The 19,336-nt window shown below is 40.4% G+C and overlaps 1 protein-coding gene across 9 annotated transcripts in view; it reads right to left on the bottom strand.

Annotated features, from left to right (window-relative positions):
• Nucleotides 1–19,336, bottom strand: part of USP6NL (USP6 N-terminal like) — a 138,206-nt gene that overhangs the window by 38,331 nt on the left and 80,539 nt on the right. For 8 of the 9 annotated variants that reach the window (XM_006077732.4, XM_025264490.3, XM_006077735.4 and 5 more), the window contains 3 exons: nt 14,500–14,567; nt 12,516–12,598; nt 4,767–4,806 (listed from right to left, as the gene is read on the bottom strand). In XM_006077732.4, coding sequence (XP_006077794.1) covers nt 4,767–4,806; nt 12,516–12,598; nt 14,500–14,567 — 191 coding nt within the window. Of the gene's footprint in view, nt 1–4,766; nt 4,807–12,515; nt 12,599–14,499; nt 14,568–18,354; nt 18,532–19,336 lie in introns of those variants that run through there. The other variant, XM_006077731.4, reaches the window with a different exon arrangement.

Below are 19,336 nucleotides of genomic sequence, written 5' to 3'. Positions count from 1 at the left end.
TGAATTCTACCAAAAATCTAGAGAAGAGCTAACACCTATCCTACTCGAACTCTTTCAGAAAATTGCAGAGGAAGGTAAACTTCCAAACTCATTCTATGAGGCCACCACCACCCTGATACTAAAACCAGACAAAGATGTCACAAAAAAAGAAAACTATAGGCCAATATCACTGATGAACATAGATGCAAAAATCCTCAACAAAATTCTAGCAAACAGAATCCAACAACATATTTAAAAAGATCATACATCACAACCAAGTGGGCTTTATCCCAGGGATGCAAGGATTCTTCAATACTCACAAATCAATCAATGTGATAAACTACATTAATTGAAAGATAAAAACCATATGATTATCTCAATAGATGCAGAGAAAGCCTTTTGACAAAATTCAACATCCGTTTATGATAAAAACCCTCCAAAAAGCAGGCATAGAAGGAATATACCTCAACATAATAAAAGCCATATATGAAAACCCACAGCAAACATTATCATCAATGGTGAAAAATTGAAAGCATTTCCCCTAAAGTCAGGAACAAGACAAGGGTGCCAACTCTCACCACTACTATTCATCCTAGTTTTGGAAGTTTTAGCACAGCAATCAGAAGAAAAAGAAAGAAAAGGAATCCAGATTGAAAAAGAAGAAGTAAAACTCTCACTGCAGATGACATGATCCTCTACACAGAAAACCCTAAAGACACCACCAGAAAATTACTAGAGCTAATCAATGAATATAGTAAAGTTGCAGGATATAAAATTAACATACAGAAATCCCTTGCATTCCTATACACTAACAATGAGAAAACAGAGAAATTAAGGAAACAATTCCATTCACCATTGCAATGAAAAGACTAAAATACTTAGGAATAAATCTTCCTAAAGAAACAAAAGACCTATACATAGAAAACTATATAACACTGATGAAAGAAATCAAAGATGACACAAATAGATGGAGAAATACACCATGTTCATGGATCAGAAGAATCAATATAGTGAAAATGAGTATACTACTCAAAGCAATCTATAGATTCAATGCAATCCCTATCAAGCTACCAATGGTATTTTTCACAGAACTAGAACAAATAATTTTACAATTTGTATGGAAATACAAAAAACCTCGAATAGCCAAAGCAATCTTGAGAAAGAAGAATGGAACTGGAGGAATCAACCTGCCTGACTTTATACTACAAAGCGACAGTCATCAAAACAGTATGGTACTGGCACAAAAACAGAAAACCCAGAGATAAATTCATGCATCTATGGACACCTTATCTTTGACAAAGGAGGCAAGACTATACAATGGAGAAAGTGAAAAGTGAAAGTGAAGTCGCCCAGTCCTGTCCAACTCTTTGTGACCCCATGGACTGTAGCACACCAGGCTCCTCCGTCCATGGGATTCTCCAGGCAAGAATACTGGAGTGGGTTGCCATTTCCTTCTTCAGGGGATCTTCCCGACCCAGGGATCGAACCCAGGTCTCCTGCACTGCAGGCAGATGCTTTAACCTCTGAGCCACCAGGGAAGACCCCAGTGGAGAAAAGACAATCTCTTTAACAAGTGGTGCTGGGAAAACTGGTCAACCACCTGTAAAAGAATGAAACTAGAACACTTTCTAACACCATACACAAAAATAAACTCAAAATGGATTAAAGATCTAAAAGTAAGACCAGAAACTATAAAACTTCTAGAACAAAACACAGGCAAAACACTCTCTAACATAAATCAGAGAAGGATCCTCAATGACCCACCTCCCAGAGTAATGGAAATAAAAGCAAAAATAAACAAATGGGACTTAATTAAACTTAAAAAGATTTTGCACAACAAAGGAAACTATAAGCAAGGTGAAAAGACAGCCTTCAGAATGGAAGAAAATAAGAGCAAATGAAGCAACTGACAAAGAATTAATCTCAAAAATATACAAGCAGCTCATGCAGCTCAATACCAGAAAAATAAATGACTCAATCAAAAAATGGGCCAAAGAACTAAACAGACATTTCTCCAAAGAAGACATAAAGATGGCTAACAAACACATGAAAAGATGCTCAACATCATTATCAGAAAATGCAAATCAAAACCACAATGAGGTACCATCTCACACTGGTCATAATGGCTGCTATCAAAAAGTCTACAAACAATAAATGCTGGAGAGGGTGTGGAGAAAAGGGAACCCTTTTACACTGTTGGTGGGAATGCAAACTAGTACAGCCACTACGGAGAACAGTGTGGAGATCCTTAAAAAAGCTGGAAATAGAACTGCCATACAACCCAGCAATCCCACTGCTGGGCATACACATCAAAGAAACCAGAACTGAAAGAGACACGTGTGCTTCAATGTTCATTGCAACACTGTTTACAACAGCTAGGACATGGAAGCAACCTAGATGTCCATCCGCAGACAAATGGATAAGAAAGCTGTGGTACATACACACAATAGAATATTACCCAGCCATTAAAAAGAATGCATTTGAATCAATTCTAATAAGGTGGATGAAACTGGAGCCTATTATACAGAGTGAAGTAAGTCAGAAAGAAAAACACCAATACAGTATATTAACAAATATATACAGAATTTAGAAAGATGGTAACGATGACCCTATATGCGGTACAGCAAAAGAGACACAGATATAAAGAACAGACTTTTGGACTCTGTGGGAGAAGGCAAGGGTGGGATGCTTTGAGAGAATAGCATTGAAACATGTATATTACCATATGTAAAAGAGATCACCAGTCCATGTTCAATGCATGAAACAGGGCACTCAACACCAGCTGTCCTGGTACACTGGGACAACCCTGAAGGAGGGGATGGGGAGAAAGGTGGCAGCAGGTTCAAGATGGGGGACATATGTAGACCCATGGCTGATCCATGTCAATGTATGGCAAAAACCACTACAATACTGTAAAGTAATTAGCCACCAATTAAAATAAATAATTAATGAAAAAAAAAAAGAGAGCGAGAACGTGTGACAGTGAGAGGTCAACCAACCACATCACAGTGTGGGAGGGAGCTGGGAACTGACGACCTGGGGTGACAGTACAGAGATGAGAAATGAGAAGCACAAGTGAGCGCATCAGCTGAGCGAGGCTGGAGGCGGCGGCACTGGGGGCTTGAGAGAGACGAGGAAAGGGCACTAGTTAAAGTGGGAGCAGAAATTCACCAGGAAGGCATGGCATGGAATCCAGGCAGCATAAACGTGCAGCTGAGGTTTGAGATCCTGGATGCAAAGTAAAGCCATTCGTCCCAGCTGGGAGTCTTCCCCAGTAGCACAAAGCCACACCGGCGCTGCAGGGGCAGGAAGGTTAGCTTAGAAGAAGCAGGACAGGGGAGGTCCTGACCTGTGGTGGGAAGAGAGGGGGTTGAAGACCTAACAGTGATGGGATCCAGGCGGTCCAAGGATAAGCCAAGTTAGGGCACTAATAGAGAGAGAATGGCCAGAGGGTGGAACCACCCCGTGTGTCCATGTCCAAGTGGAGCGGTACAAGCTCCCCAGGAGCGGAGCTGGTAGATAGCGCTGCACCATCATGTCCCTCTCCAGCAACCCAGGGCCGCAGGGACCAGCCTTCTCCTCCAGCAGCACTGCCCTCCCACGACATGAATATCAGGCTCTGAAAGCCACGGTTATGTCCCTCAACTGTCATCCCTGGCCTGCCTCCAGTCACTGCCAAACAGCAAGCATTACAGAAACAGAAACCATGTCATGTTTTCCTGATATTCCAAGCTACTGCCTTGATTCTAGGCTCCCGCCTGACACATTGTTGCTAAACAGTACTACAGCTTTATTAAAAGAAATTCCTTTGCCCAAACATCAAGGTTATGACACAAAGAGAATCAGGCAGTCACTGGAGAATTCAACCTCAGGAAACACCTACAGGGTTATCTACATGGTGTATGTAAAATAGCAATTTTATCCAACGTTATACTACAGTATTAATTTTCAGAAGATTTTGATTTTAGATTCCCTAAAATGCTTTTCAAATTCCAGCACCAATTTTACCTCCATTTTCTGAAAGTCAGCCTCGTTTACCCATCAAACATAAAACGAACAGACTAGTGTCCCTGATCAACAGTCTCCCTCTCCATTCATGAATCCTTACAGTTCATTTTTTTGGTAGATGAGAAAATGGAGAGGTGGGGAGGGGGACTCCGTGGGACTCCGAACGATCAGTCCCTAAGTGTCAGCACACCCAGCTGTGGAGCCAGGCCCCAGCCAAGTGCGATGAGAAAGGGGAACCACTCAGTTACCAAAGCCCGACAGGTTTACTATATATAAGACTTAAGTCTTTAAAATGCAAACGTACTTATTTGACTACAGCAAACTCTTTTTGCAGTCATCTGCAGGAGATGCACAGGAAACCTCGTGACACAGTTGTGTTGCAAAGAGCGGCTGGTCTGGACCAGGGCTGTAGGAGCCATGTGGTGCCAGAGAGGTGCCCAGGCAACGTTACAGCGTAGGGGCCTGGGCTCCTGAGCATATGCTCTCACCAGGCCCACGTCCTGAGGCGGCCTTGACGGAGAACCACCATCCACATGCAGGGTCTGCCAACGGCCACCCCTCCTTTTTCCCAAGTACCTACAGAAGTTCCATAAAATCTAAAGTTGTTTCACCATTAATTTAACTATTTTCTTACAGTGATATTTGGAGGGTCAAATTTTAATGCTGATAGCAGCACAGACAGGTAATAAAGGCACCCTCAACCACAAAAGTGGCAACTTTTCTTTCTCTGAGGAATGTAATTCCTCGGTAATGAAAAATGAACACAGAAGTGGACTTACCCGTTCCATAGCTGCATTGTGATATGGGAGCTCCTCCTCACTGCAAAGGAAAAACAATGGGTGGGAAACAGTTGAAATCAGGGCAGATTTTTTTTAAAAAATTATAAATCTGTAGGTACACATGATGTCCAACCATCGACCTGTCATCACAAGAGTTATGTAAGCTTCCATTCCACCACATTCAACACGAAACAATGAGCTATTCTGTAAACGGGTTTCCCAGGTGGCTCAGTGTTAGAGAATCTGCTTGCCAATGCAGGAGACGCAGGTTTGATCCCTGGGTCCGGAAGATCCCCTAGAGAAGGGAATGGCAACCCCACTCCAGTATTTTTGCCTAGAGAGTCCCAAGGACAGAGGAGCCTGGAGCGCTACAGTCGATGGGGTCGCAAGAGCCGCACATGACTGAGAGACTTAAACAACAACATTCTGAAACCACATCTCCTGTCTTCAAATCTCTAGGCCCACTCTGCCCAATCTCATCATCTTTAGCCACAGATGGCTGTTTAATTTTAAATGTAAAATAAAATGAAGTCAAATTAAAAGTTCAGTCATCAGCCTCACAAGCCATAACTCAGCTACCACACTGAACGGTATGGATACAGTGAGAACACTTCCACAAACTGCTGCAGAAAGTTCCACTGGACAAGACTGCTCTAGTCCAGGGGTCAACAACCCTTTCCTGCAAAGGTAAATACTGAAACAGCAAATATTTTAGGCTTTGTGGACCATACAGTCTTTTTCATAATTACTCAACTCTGATGTCATACTGTGAAAGCAGATGCTGACAGCATGTAAACCAGGTGTGGCTTAGATCCCATAAAACGTTTACAAAAACAGGTGGAGAGCTGGATTTGGCCCACAGGCCATCATTTGCCAACCTCTACCCAAGACCATCACCTCCACTCTCTGTCTCAAACTGTAGCCCGTAACAAATGAGCGTTCAAAACAATTAGTATAAGGAAATAAAACTGCCTCCCATAGATTTAAGAATTAAAAAAACTTAAACTTACACTCTGTAAACAGGCAAAGCCTCGTTTGTCAAAACTTCAAAAAGAATAACTTTTAATGTACAATGAAAGATCAAATCCATTTCTCTGATACAGTAATTTTGTGATATCACCTTCAATATAAAACATTCAGAGACTCGTATTAACTGTCAGTAATGTAAAAACAACTATTTGTACTATCTATAAACAGTGTTATGTGCTTTGAGTTGTTCTATCAGTGATGTTTATCTATACTGATGTTTTGACAAATGAGTGGAAGTCACTCAGTCGTGTCCGACTCTTTGCGACCCCATGGACTGTAGCCTGCCGGGCTCCTCTGTCTATGGAATTCTCCAGGCCAGAATACTGGTGTGGGTAGCCGTTCCCTTCTCCAGGGGATCTTCCCAACCCAGGGATCAAACCCAGGTCTCCTGCATTGCAGGCAGATTCTTTACCATCTGAGCCACCAGGGAAGTCTGGTTTTGACAAGATCTATACATATTTTTGCCTTTCTCTTCATACCAGATAGTAACACTTTTAAGAACACAACACATTAGTATACAAGAGTCCAATGTTTTCAAAAGCATTCTTTTGCTACTCTGAAGAGGTCTTAGGTAAAGCATAAAGCTATAGCAACAAAACTGATCACAAAATGTTAAGAGCTGAAGAGATCTCAGAAAGCTAGTACAACCCCTCATTTCACAGATAAGAAAAGTAACATTTTCACTCAGTCACCATCACTTACCCTAATACAGAGATGCTTAGTATTATCTAACCCAGTGGGTTCAAACTTAGATTTGCATCTATATTCAAATTGTGCAAGAGTGTATGAAAAACAGGCTAAGAAATCAATTCTCAAGAAAAGAAATTTTGAAGATAAATACAAGTTGCTTTTTTATAAGTGGCTACTCATCTTTTCCTTTTTAAAATAGCTTTCGTTCTGCTCTTAGTCTAACTTTCCCTGCTAATTTGTGATCTGATTACTGGGGTCAGTGCTGTGTGAATGGCACGCATCCATTCTTCACTGACTAGCAGAAGAAGGCCTGTGGACATCACTGGAACATACTTGCCAAGTGATGGGGTCAGCAGGGACATCTTGAGAGAATAAGGACATCTGGCAACCTCTGGGTGCACCAAGACTGGGATCTCTTGGGTGAGTGGGCTGCCCTGGGCAAGAGCAACCTTCTGTGTGGCTGACTTGAGCATATCCTAACAGTGAACATTCCTAACTGCAAATGAAGTGCCATCTCTGGCTGCCACCACAGGTCAAGTTCTTCAGCGTCCTCCCAATCACTAGACAAGACTAACAGGCCTAACTGTGCCTGCTGTCAACACTGAACCAGAACCAAGCACTGCATGTGTCTATGGAAAAATGGGAACCATCTGCTCAGGCTACGTGGTCTGCATCAGGCAGATCCTAAAGAATGAATCCACCTCTGGCAACCACCAATATGTTCTCTGTATGGATGAGTTTGGGTTTTTCTGTTTTTAGATTTCACATACAAGTGAGCATTTGTCTTTCTCTGACTTATTTCACTTAGTGGAGTTCCATCAGGGTTTATCTCTGTTGTTGCTAGAATTTGTTGTGGTAGAATTTCCTTCTTTTATGGGTGAATAATATTCCACTGTGGATAAACATCACATTTCCATTTATCAGTTGATGGACATTTAGGTTCTTTCTGTGTCTTGGCTACTGAGAATAATGCTGCAATGAACACAGTGGATGCAGATATATTTTTGAGTTAGTGTTTTCATTTCTTTCAGATACATATTCAAAAGTTAAAGTTGCTGGATCATATGGCAGTACTATTTTCAATTTTTTTGAGAAACCTCCGTACTATTTTTCATAGCAACTGCATCAATTTCCACCAATAGTGGGCAAGGGTTCTCTTTTCCCCACATCTTTGCCAAAACTTACTTCTTGTCTCTTTGATGATATCCATTCTAACAGGAGCAATGTGATATTGCACTGTGATTTGTATTCTGCATAGAAGTTAAATAAGCAGGGTGACAATACACAGCCTTGACGTACTCCTTTTCCTATTTGCAACCAGTCTGTTGTTCCATGTCCAGTTCTAACTGTTGCTTCCTGACCTGCATATAGGTTTCTCAAGAGGCAGGTCAGATGGTCTGGTATTCCCATCTCTTTCAGAATTTTCCACAGTTTATTGTGATCCACACAGTCAAAGGCTTTGGCATAGTCAATAAAGCAGAAATAGATGTTTTTCTGGAACTCTCTTGCTTTTTCCAAGATCCAGCAGATATTGGCAATTTGATCTCTGGTTTCTCTGCCTTTTCTAAAACCAGCTTGAACATCTGGAAGTTCACAGTTCACCTTACCTGGATCTATTTGTTTTTTCAATCTGTTGTAAGCTTAAAGGAATTACTAATTAGATTGTATGTACTTGTGGTTTTTCAATAGTTCAGGTTGAGTATTTCTGTAACTATGAAACTCCAGTACTTTGGCCACCTCATGCGAGGAATTGACTCATTGGAAAAGACTCTGATGCTGGGAGGGATTGGGGGCAGGAGGAGAAGGGGACGACAGAGGATGAGATGGCTGGATGGCATCACTGAATCGATGGACGTGAGTCTGAGTGAACTCCAGGAGTTGGTGATGGACAGGGAGGCCTGGCATGCTGCGATTCATGGGGTTGTGAAGAGTAAGACACAACTGAGCGACTGAACTGAACTGATGAGATAAAGTTTCATTTGGAAACATAGAAGTTAACTAACTTGTTAAAATCAGTTAGCTCAATATACTGACTAAATTTCACTTCAGATTTTGTAGCAAATTTTGTCTTAGATTAACACTAGTCAAAATTAGTCAAAATTATTGGATGGGTAGGAGGAGTTCTCAAGGCCCTGTCATTAAAACAGACACTCTTGAACAAAAATACCATTATTCTGGATTTCAAGTATTTATATAGTTATCCCAGGGACAGGGGAGCCTGGTGGGCTGCCGTCTGTGGGGTCACAGAGAGTCAGACACAACTGAAGCAACTTAGCAGGAGCAGCAGCAGCATACTAAACTTCAGACAATGTATGCATGTTTTTAAGAAGTGGTTGAAAATCTGAGGCTTGGTATTATCTTTTTTTGAAGAAGTTTCCTTGTAATTCTTCTATTAATAACTTGTGGCCTAAAAGCATTATCTATCATTATCCAAATACCAAGCATTCTTTGTTGAGCAGTAACTATTTTTGAAAAAAAAAAAAAAGTTGAAAGTTCAAATGCTGAAAGTTCTCTAAGTTCTTAAAAAAGCTGGACCTCTCCACTCTCCAGATGCATCACAGGCACATAGCTGGGGACAGCTTCCCATTTCTGCATACTAAACAAAGATGACCCTGTTCCACCAGCAAGCCAGGCTGGTTTGCCAACAGTTTTTATATTTATTGTGAAATCTGCTATAAAACCAAGTTATTCCTGGGCCCTGTTTGTTAATTATGGTCATCCTTCTTCACATATAACAAGTAATTTAAGTTACAAAAACTGTCATTATACATCAAGTCAGCAGCCTTCAGAGAAGGCTACAAAGTTACTTTGTACCATTTTATTGATACTGACACTTAATACCCATGTTTACCATAGAACCAATAAAAAATTACAAAGAACTAAAACAGCAGCAAGAAGCGCTCTTTTGATCGAGGTCTGAGAGGGAGCAAGGTCTAGATGCCTGCGCCAGGTGACCTTACTCAATAGCACAGAAAAACCCAGTTTACAGTGATCAGTGACCAGTGACCAGAGGTACCAGCAGCAACCTTGGAACAGTGTCTCATTGAAACGAGGCGCCGTACCAAAAATCAATACTTGTGTGAAATTCCATAAAGCACAACATCACACTAAACCCCGTTTCTGTGTTCATCATTTTCCTTCGTAGGGCCTGCTTCAGGTTTGCATCACAGAGTAAATAAAAAATTCAGTGGGCTGGCCGGAGAACTGGTTCAGCCTTGTTTCCAAAGACTGGGTGAGCTCACCACTATCTAAGCGTCCATCTCAGGAGAGGAATCATTTCAAACAGGCCCCCTTCTTAGGCATTCTTCTTTTCCCCTTTAATTTTCCTCCAGGCATTTCAAAGAGCTTCACTGATATTTCTCTTATTAAAACTACAGAGGAGTAATAGTAACAGGCAGTAGAACGCAGAAGTTCCGAACTCAGGCTCTGCCCGTGAGCTGCCAGAGTCAGTTCCTCAGAGCTGTCATTTACTGCAAGCAGAACCTGGGCAAGCTGTTTGACCTCTCCGTGCTTCCGTTCATCTTAAGAAAGATAAAAAGAGTACCTATGTCTAAGAGGTTTAAAAAGGAATAATCCACTTAAACAGCTTAGAACAGTGCCCAGCACACAGTAAGTGCTCAATAAATATGAGCTAATATTATTAAGGTAGATCACTGGTCTATTTCCCACTAGAGACAAATGGACCTGAGCACAGAGGTGAAAACAAATGTGGAATAACTGAGTGTGATTTTTAGACTGCCAAATACAGGTTAGGCTTCTGGGCCAGAACCTAGTAGGTAACTCCCAGGCCCTTTTGTAATGTAAGAGGTTTTCATATGTGTCAGTGTTAATTGCTCAGTCATGTTCAACTTTTTGTGACCCCATGGACTATAGCCTGCCAGTCTCCTCTGTCCATGGAATTCTCCAGGTAAGAATACTGCACTGGGTTGCTGTGGGGAGACAGCAAAGTAGCCAAGATGGCACGTTCAGGCTCTCTTGCCCCACGTTTTGTACATAATGACTATGTAACAGCTGAGATCATTTATAGCACTGAACATGCGTGTCAGGAGGTACTGTATGCATACGTGAGCTAGGAAGCAGCAGCATTTAGTGCTGTGTCATGGCTGCGCCCATTGGGTCCGCCATGAGAGGGGAGAATATAGCGTGTCTGCTGCTATGGCTGCTGCGTCAGCCAGGAGAGAGGTTGTGTTGTGTTAGGTTATGCTATGTCTGTTGCCTCAACCATGAGAGGGGAGAATAAATGTGTGTGCAGCTCCTGCGGCTCCTCGAGTCTCCTTCCAGCCTCTTAGCTCATGCCTTGCCCACCCTGGGATCAGCCAACAGTGTGCACAGTGAGACACAGCAAGACAGCTGCCATCCCTTCTCCAGGCAACCTTCCCGACCCAGGGGTCAAACCCAGGTCTCCCGCGTTGCAGGCAGATTCTTCTACCTTCTGAGCTACCAGGGAAGCCCTTTCCATGTCATTTTGTATTAGACCATTTTTTCATAAAAACATCTTTTAGAGTGGTTCACTGCCATCACAAATACTTGGAGAGGTCAAAAATCAGCTGAGTTGTAGCCTACCTTGTGAATCAAAATCTGAGATAGAACCCAGAAATCTATTTAAACAAACAAACATTCTCCAGCTAATTCTAACATGCAGGAAATTTGGGGACCCACTGATCTTGATGGTGCCCAATGCTCAAAGTGTCCTTCAAACAGCATTCACATACTTCAGATCTGCACATGAACCCATACAAGGGTAAAAATCACCTCCTGCCACATTTGTGGCCAAGTCTGCTTTACTTATAAAAAAGTGAAAGTGGGGGTTTCCTTTAAGAATAGTATTTTCATCATAAAGACTGCTCTCGTTGGTCTGTTGAAATTCAAAGTCTTCTGATTGCAACTACTCAGGAGAACATTTCGGATATGCTGATATCATTAGGTAGCATAATAACACCTGAGGTTTGTCTAGATCTGTAGGTAGCATTCTATCATTTTATTTCTTCAAAGCTTCAAGTAGCCCTAAGTATGCAGGCAGTTAATGATTTCTGTTTCACAGATAAGGCGTGAAATGGTTAACTGAGACCAGCAAAGCCAGAAGAACAGCTCACATTCTCTAACTCCCAGAACTGTTTCTGTTTGCTTGAGAGACCCTGAGAAAAACATGATACAACAAAATATTTTCTAAATACAAGAAAACTGAACAGAAAGGAAAAAGAAGGTCTGAGTACTATAAAGTTACTCCTAGGAACCTCCTAAGAAATTTTATTTTTTCTTCAAAATGTAATCATGTGTCATAAAATAAAATCCCTGGCTTTTTCTTCTTCATAATAAATGAGACTGGGGAAAATGTGACTAAGTGGCAAAGGTAATTAATAAATTGTATGGAACCAAACGAACTATAGAGATGTAGCAGAGTCCCCAGCCTGGCAATCTGTTTAAACAAAGCTGGAACCAGAACCCGCAGACTCCTATCAGTGCAGGACAAGGGTCAAAACCACTCTAACTACTTTATAGTGCTCTAGACCTTTCTCAACTCTTTGTACAACAAATTCAGGATAAATGGAATTAATTTTGAGAAGCAATAACACAAATACACTTCCAACCGTAAGGAAGATCAATGGCATTTCTTTCCATTGCTCATTTTTAGGCTGCATAACACTGACATTCTGACTGCTAATTATTTTTTAAATGCACTTATATAAAATAAAATGCCTTATAATTATTTTCAAAATACAAGTTGTTATTGATTTCTATTTAATTCTGCTAAATTACTAATACAACTCATTTATTCCACTTAATGTTCTTCTTAAAACACAATGAATATTAAAGATTATATTCTTAGCTATAGTTCAATTTCAATCATATAGGTTAAAAAATGCCAGGAATTTAACTTAAAAAAAAAAAAAAAAGAAGAAGAAAAGCAGGCTGCAGGACTAATCCTGGAGTCTTAATCACAGCAATGCTATTAAAAACAAAGAAAATCAATGCAATAGGTGACCACAGAAACATAATTTTAAAAGTCAGCTTTCAAACTATGCAACTTACTGTAAGAAGCCAAATCTATCCGTGACTTTGTAAACAAGGTAATCAGCATCTTCCCAAGGTTCAATCTCTGCACCTTCTCGTCCCTATAGAAGGGGACAAAGAAAAGTGTTACTGGGAATGTATAAAACTGAATAATTTCTTTAAAAGACCAAAAAACAAGGGTTAGAAAAAACTATGTCTCGCCTTTTCATCCTAACTTCTCAGAAAAGCGGACAACCTACTTTGCCTCTCTTCTTCCCCACTTCCCTCCTCCACTGGCCCTAATACTATCCTTCCCAAGGTCAAAACGGCCTCCCACCATCAGATCCATGGACACTCCGGCCTCCTCATCGAGTGAACTGTCCCGGTGCATTCATCAGTGCTGCTCACGCAACCTCACGACACCACCATGTCCTGGCTCTCCCGTCCCTGCCCTACTACTCCGCGCTGGCTTCCTCGTGGGTCCTTCCTGAGTGCCGGTGGGCCCAGCGCTCTGTCCTCAGCCCACTGCCCATCACAATCCCCTCTTGAGCTGTGAACACCAGCACTGATGAGAGCAGGAGCCCCAGAAGGGTCTATTCCATCCCTCACATTTCACACTCTGTACCTGACCGTCTCATGGAATCTCCACCTGAGGGTATTTACAACAGCCAGTCAGCTCACGAGTTCTACTCCACAAAGGCCATGGGAACCTTGTGGGCAAAGCACCCCTGTAACTCTTATTTGTACAGTGATTCCCCAAGGCCTAGCATGATATCTGACCTGGTCACTTAGTGTTAACTGCAAAAAAAAAATGCACACAAGCATGAATGAATGGTGGTTCTATTCATTTTAAATTAGGTAAGCAGTTAAATTAATTAATTAGGTTTCTTGCAGAGTATGCTAAAACCTAGTCATAATAATAGGAAACTGTGTCTGATGTTTCAAACAAGCAACTTAAAAACAAACTCTAGAAACAGATTGTTAAGTTGAGCCCTGCCTGCATGTTCCTGTAGGGCACAGTCCAGATGGCCTTCTATAATTTCATGTTCCTGTTATTCTCACAAATCATCAAAAACAATAGATACAAAACTACATGCAACCAATATAAAACATGACATTTATAGATCACAGCTACAACTCATTATAGATCTCAAGAGATAAAAGGTACTAATAAGGACATATGTAAATTGTCAACAATTGTGATATTCTGGGGCATCAAAAACCAGATTCCACAACTAACTTAAGGATAAAAAGCTAGAGATTATACATCATGTACCAATTCAAATTTCAGATCCATGTTTTCTATTTTCAATATCACATATCAATTAAATAAAATAGGTATTTAACTCTATATACTAATGTAATTAAAACATTTATTGAATACCTACTATATACATAATTTAAGGTATAAAAACTACTTTGCAAAATAAAGTACAGGCCTTGTTCACCGGAAAAAAAAAAAAGAATACCTACTATGAGCCAGAACTGTTATAGGTATTTAGGATACAAAAGCAAATCAAACAAGAGAAATTCTTACCCTCAGAGAGTTCACATTCTAGGAAGGCGAGCAGGCAACAAAATGTAATAAAAAGTATGCTGACATTTTAAAAGCTATGGTGAAAAATAAAGAAGAGAAAGGGGACAGAGAGAGCCAGAGGATGGAGGGGGATATTCAACAGTGTGGTCAGAGAAGAGTTCACTAAGAGGCAGCATCGGGGCAAAGAGAAAGAGGAGGCGAAAGGGCATGAGGGTATCCAGCACACAAGTGTTCCAGGCAGAAGAAACAGCCTGTGCAAAGGCCCTGAGACAGGAGCAAGCCTGGAAGAATAACAAGCGACCAGCGTGGCTGGAGAAGAGGGACGGAGGGAAACTACGGAGGCAAAGCCAGAGAAATTAGATGACTTCAACAGTCATGGGAAATAAACAAACTGCCACTGTAATTTAAGCCCTCCAAAAAGCAAATCCTCTTCTATTTATATTTTTGAAAATAGAAATTAATTAAAGAGTAATGATGAATACTTACTCTGTCATATTTAGCAACTATTTCGGCTCGCTCCTGGGCAAGTTTAAGTGCTACATCCTGGTTTGAATCTGTGGAGAGACCAAATTTCAGTGAACTGTTGTTTAAAGATTTATAAAATTAATTAATCATAAAACTAAGACAAAACAAGTGAAAATAAAACAATAAATTGATGCTGCCTAAAATGACAAATCAGCAAAAATCAAATAAACTTACAAGGGTGAGATAAGTATCCATAACTACAACTTTGAAATATCTAAGTATCTACTATTTTGATGTTACATACCACCCTCAAAAGAAAGCAAATCTGTTAACACAGCATTAAGTTAGGGGATATGTAAATCTTATCCCTCAAGAGTTATATTTGGATCTAATTTCACAGAAATAAGAATTAAAGTAGAAACTGGAAATGAGAGTTCTAAGTTTTCAGATGAAATCCACCTGGGTAGGTGATGAGAAGAGCATTCAAGAAGGCTTTTAAAAATTTAGGTAATTTACTCACAAAATAAACTAGTGCAAGATAGAGTTTAAGGGTTTTAAAGATATATTTCTCTGACATGATGAATATAATCATTTCTTTACATTTAGCCTCTGAGGTCCCCCTTATCAACTGTCCCAACTATTATCATAATGTGCAGTTTTACCACAACACACACCCTTCTTTCTTATTACCCATCATGTTATCTTTCAAAAACGTAAGTCTGACAATGATTAGACATCAAAATATGAAATAATAGTATGGATATGATTACACACCCAAGTCCCATAAATTAAAAGATCAATGACTGGCTATATATAAAAGGCACCTCTGGTCAAGAAGGAAAACAAGCATTCCAGTGGAAACTGGGCAAAGGTCATGAGCAAGAAACTCACAGAAGCAACAACAGCAGAGACAAACCTGTTCTCAGGAAGCGCCCGGCAGACAGTAAGATCCTGCCAGCAGTGATCTTACATGCCTTAACACACTTAATTCAGGGCTTTATCCTGTTAATTCTATTACACAGATGGAAAAAAAAAAAAGAAAACAAAAAACAGGGTTTAAAGATTTTAACTTGTCTAAGGTCATACAGCTAGTAAACAGCAACGGTAGGATTCAGAGGATATTGAATCTACAGCCCATAATTTTGACCATTACTCTATTAAATGATCACTGAAAGACACAAAAAAGGATGTCCAGTGAAATATGGCAGATGGGACACACACTTTTATTCCATTCCTCCTAAAACCCCACTAAACTGACAACATGGGGTTCTTTAAATCCTGGCCCTCAGGGGCACAGCAATGGAGGTTCCAAAGAGGTGAGGGTGGGGTTGAAAACAAGCAGTTGACTGAAGAAGCCAAGTTCCTAAGAGTTGAAGGGAGGCATGTGTGTGTGAGGCTGAGTGCAGGGAAGCCATCCTCGCCCTCCAAAGCAGGAAATCATGAGATAATGACTAAATCTGCAGAACAGGAAGTGGCAATATAGGCATGTTATCTAGTGCTTTGGAAGTAAATAGAAAATCAATCAGCTGGGACTGGGAGAGCAGTTACTTCTATGGGTGGGCAGCCTGGTGGGGAGGGGTGTGGAAGTGAGCTTATTTTTCAAAGTAAGTTTTACAGATCCTAAATCTTTACACCAAGTAAAGTTCTGACAAAAATAAAAGCTAATTTTAAAAGCCAAGACATGCAGGGAGGGGCCAGGGGGAATCAAGTCATTAGAAACTAAAGAAATGCAAGTTCTAAAATACCACTTTGCACCTATCTCAGACTGACCCCAAAACGCACCAATATTACTCAGTCTCAATACAGTGTGGGGCGATGCGCCCTCACTGACACTCGGTGGACTCACAAACGTATCAACTCTTTCTGGAAAGCATCTTGATAAAACATATCAAAAATCTTCAAAACAGACATCTCCTTTACCCAACAGTTCCACCTCTAGGAATTTATGACAAAGAGATAATCACAAGGTTGTTTATAATAGTAAAAACAGCAAAACAGAAATCTGTCAATTTCTTAAAGCTTATTTGGGGGGAAAAGTGTTTATGCCACTGCTTTCCTCAAAGTGTCAATTGAGAACCTTTGCAGGAAATGTGAATAAATAACACAATGGTCCAATAAAATGATTTTCAGTAAACTAATGCATCCCAGGTGGCACCAGTGGTAAAGAATCCACCTGCCAATGCAGGAGACCTAAGAGATGCAGGTTTGATCCCTGGGTCAAGAAGATCCCCTGAAGGAGGGCATGGCAACCCACTCCAGTATTCTTCCCTGGAGAATCCTATGGACAGAGGAGCCTGGCCGGCTACAGCCCATAGGGTCGCAAAGAGTTGGATATAACTGAAGCGACTTGGCACACACGGGATGCATTCAGAAGTCTGGGATACTTGGCTCAATTATACACATATGAATTATCTTATTTTAGACTTAGGAACCTTCCTCAACTCCTTTCTCCCTCTTCCTTTACCCAGTTTTAACCCATTGCATTCATATACCCACCAAAAGGGCATGGGAAGCAAATGAACAGAAAATAAACTCAAACTAGGAACCCTGACCACACAGTAAATTCCATTTCCATTATCAGAACAGCTAAGCATGAATTTCTATGGTGACTGGGCAAAATTCAATAAATGAGGGCTTTCTCGGAAGTATTTTATACCAGTCCTTTATTTCTGCTACTAGTCCTAGGAATCTCAACGATATTTCTAGCTTAACAATGAAAAGTTTAATAAAAGTATAAAGGTAAGAACTGGAAACAGTATAGAGCTGGGAAATGAAGATACAAAATATCCCAAGAAAACATCTTTGTGGCTGTAAGATACTATGCTTTACATGGATCCATCTCCAGTCTAGAAATTTCTAGAAAGGAAAACCTAGCCAATAATAGAAGCTGTACTGGAACTGGATGAAGCTGTGCTCTAATGTTATGAAAGAAAAATGACTAAAATGATTAGCGCAGTTGATTCTGAATCAAGTAAGTGCTAGTCTTAAATTCCTTTAGAAGGCTCTTGTTATTTCCCCATGAGGAGAAAAATCTGTGGTATTAATAAATGTAAAAGAGAACAGATTTAAAGTCAAACTTATCTTATAAAATATAGCCAAACCTGCTTCTTTGAAGAGACTAAAAGAAAATGCCAATCTTCCCCGACACTGAGTTTAGAGACATCATTTAAGGCAATCATCTTTCCAGCAAGTACTGTCCTTATGCGGAATTCACTGAAGTTAAGTTATGCTTCACACTGTCTTATCTACAGTGGAGAAATTTATTAAGAATTATAATAGAATAACCCCTATGGTTTTGTTCTGACTGCTTATTTAGAAATTCCACTGCAGAACAAAGAGTTTGCCCTAAAAACACTGACCGCAGAGGGCATCGCAGCCGTCTTGTGTCTGCAAGTGTGCTCCGGCTTCCAGGCAACCATTAAGCAGCAGCAGTGGTCCTGGGCACTTACACCACAAGTCATCAAACAAGAAAACCACCAGAGTGGTCAACTCAAATGCAAACCGATTATTGTAATTGATTTTCCATCTAATATAACGTCTCAAAGTATAAGAGGCACATTTTAAGCAGTTAAAGATCGAAAGACATTTGGATTAAAAACTCAAGTACCTATAAAACATGTCGGGGCACAAGTGTACAGAAGAAAATAACGACAGCATTTTAAGAACACCTCTAATTCCATGTAAACATAAGAACTTTTAAGAATCAAGCATCCACCTGAACTGTAATAGCCCCAGACTGTAATGAACAATTCACTCAAAGGTTTTAAATTTTAAATTCAATCCAATGACACAAAATTGACAGACCATTTTTCCTAGTATACATTTTGACAGATGAATGTTAAATAAATATATATTTTAACATAAAAAGTACTTTACCCTTTGTTAGGTAACCAGTCTGGCCCTGGGAATTAACAATAGCTTCAGTCCTCATAGAGTAAATTTATCTACACAAGATCCCATTCCTGCTCTCCAGCTGCAAGTACACCAGCAGCATTAGGCGGCCCCTCACACATTCTGCAACAAACTGAAACAGAAGAGTGGAAGGCAGCTCTACTTTAAACTATTTGTGAAACAAACACAAGAAAGAAAAGGTTTGAGATATATTCTAAGGGAGAAAACAAGACCTTGCTGTGGTTACACAGACTGTATACAGATACTCAAACAAAGATGATGTTTGTTGAGGGTAAAAACATGCCTCTCAGGCTCCATCCCAAGTATGAGCCACACCAGCCTACACCCAGCATTCCAGCTGGTAACAAACAGGGGCTTTGAATAAGCCTTAATCTTGAGCTTCAAAACTAGCCACATTCTTACTACTTTTATCAAAACTTGTCTTGGAGCAACAAAGAAAATTTTTATTTAAAACAAACTAAATCTAAGTATGAATACTCAAGTACATTTTATAACAATTTTAATGATACTTTTTAAAAAGCTTCAGCCCGTTTCAGACACTAAGCAAATACATACTAAATTCTGGAGGGTTTGGGAAATATTTCACAAAGCACACATTTATAAGTGAAATAAAAGTTTCATGATACAATATGCGTAACTACTGCAGGGCAGCACTGTGGAGTGCGGAGTCTCGCCTTCTTCCCTTCATTGTGTCCTTCTTTCTTTTTTAAAAAGTGAGTTGGGACCTACAATATGGAAACTACTTTGCAAACATGACAGCCATGTTAAAGGCATGCTTATGCACATTAATTACACTAATGAATTAAGTTTACAACCAAACTTAACTCACACTTAAGCTTAAGCCAGTTGTAAGAAGCTCAGGGAGAGGGTTGAAAGTCCAAATCATAACCCGGGACGTGGGGGTGCGGGGCGGCAGGTGTCCCCTTGTCTTTGAGCTTCTGGAGGC

The sequence above is a fragment of the Bubalus bubalis genome, chromosome 14 (genome assembly GCF_019923935.1).
Source record: "Bubalus bubalis isolate 160015118507 breed Murrah chromosome 14, NDDB_SH_1, whole genome shotgun sequence".
In the NCBI taxonomy this organism is placed as follows: Eukaryota; Metazoa; Chordata; class Mammalia; order Artiodactyla; family Bovidae; genus Bubalus; species Bubalus bubalis.
The sequence above is the reverse complement of the archived record's forward strand: the minus strand, read 5'-3'. Positions and strand labels throughout refer to the sequence as shown.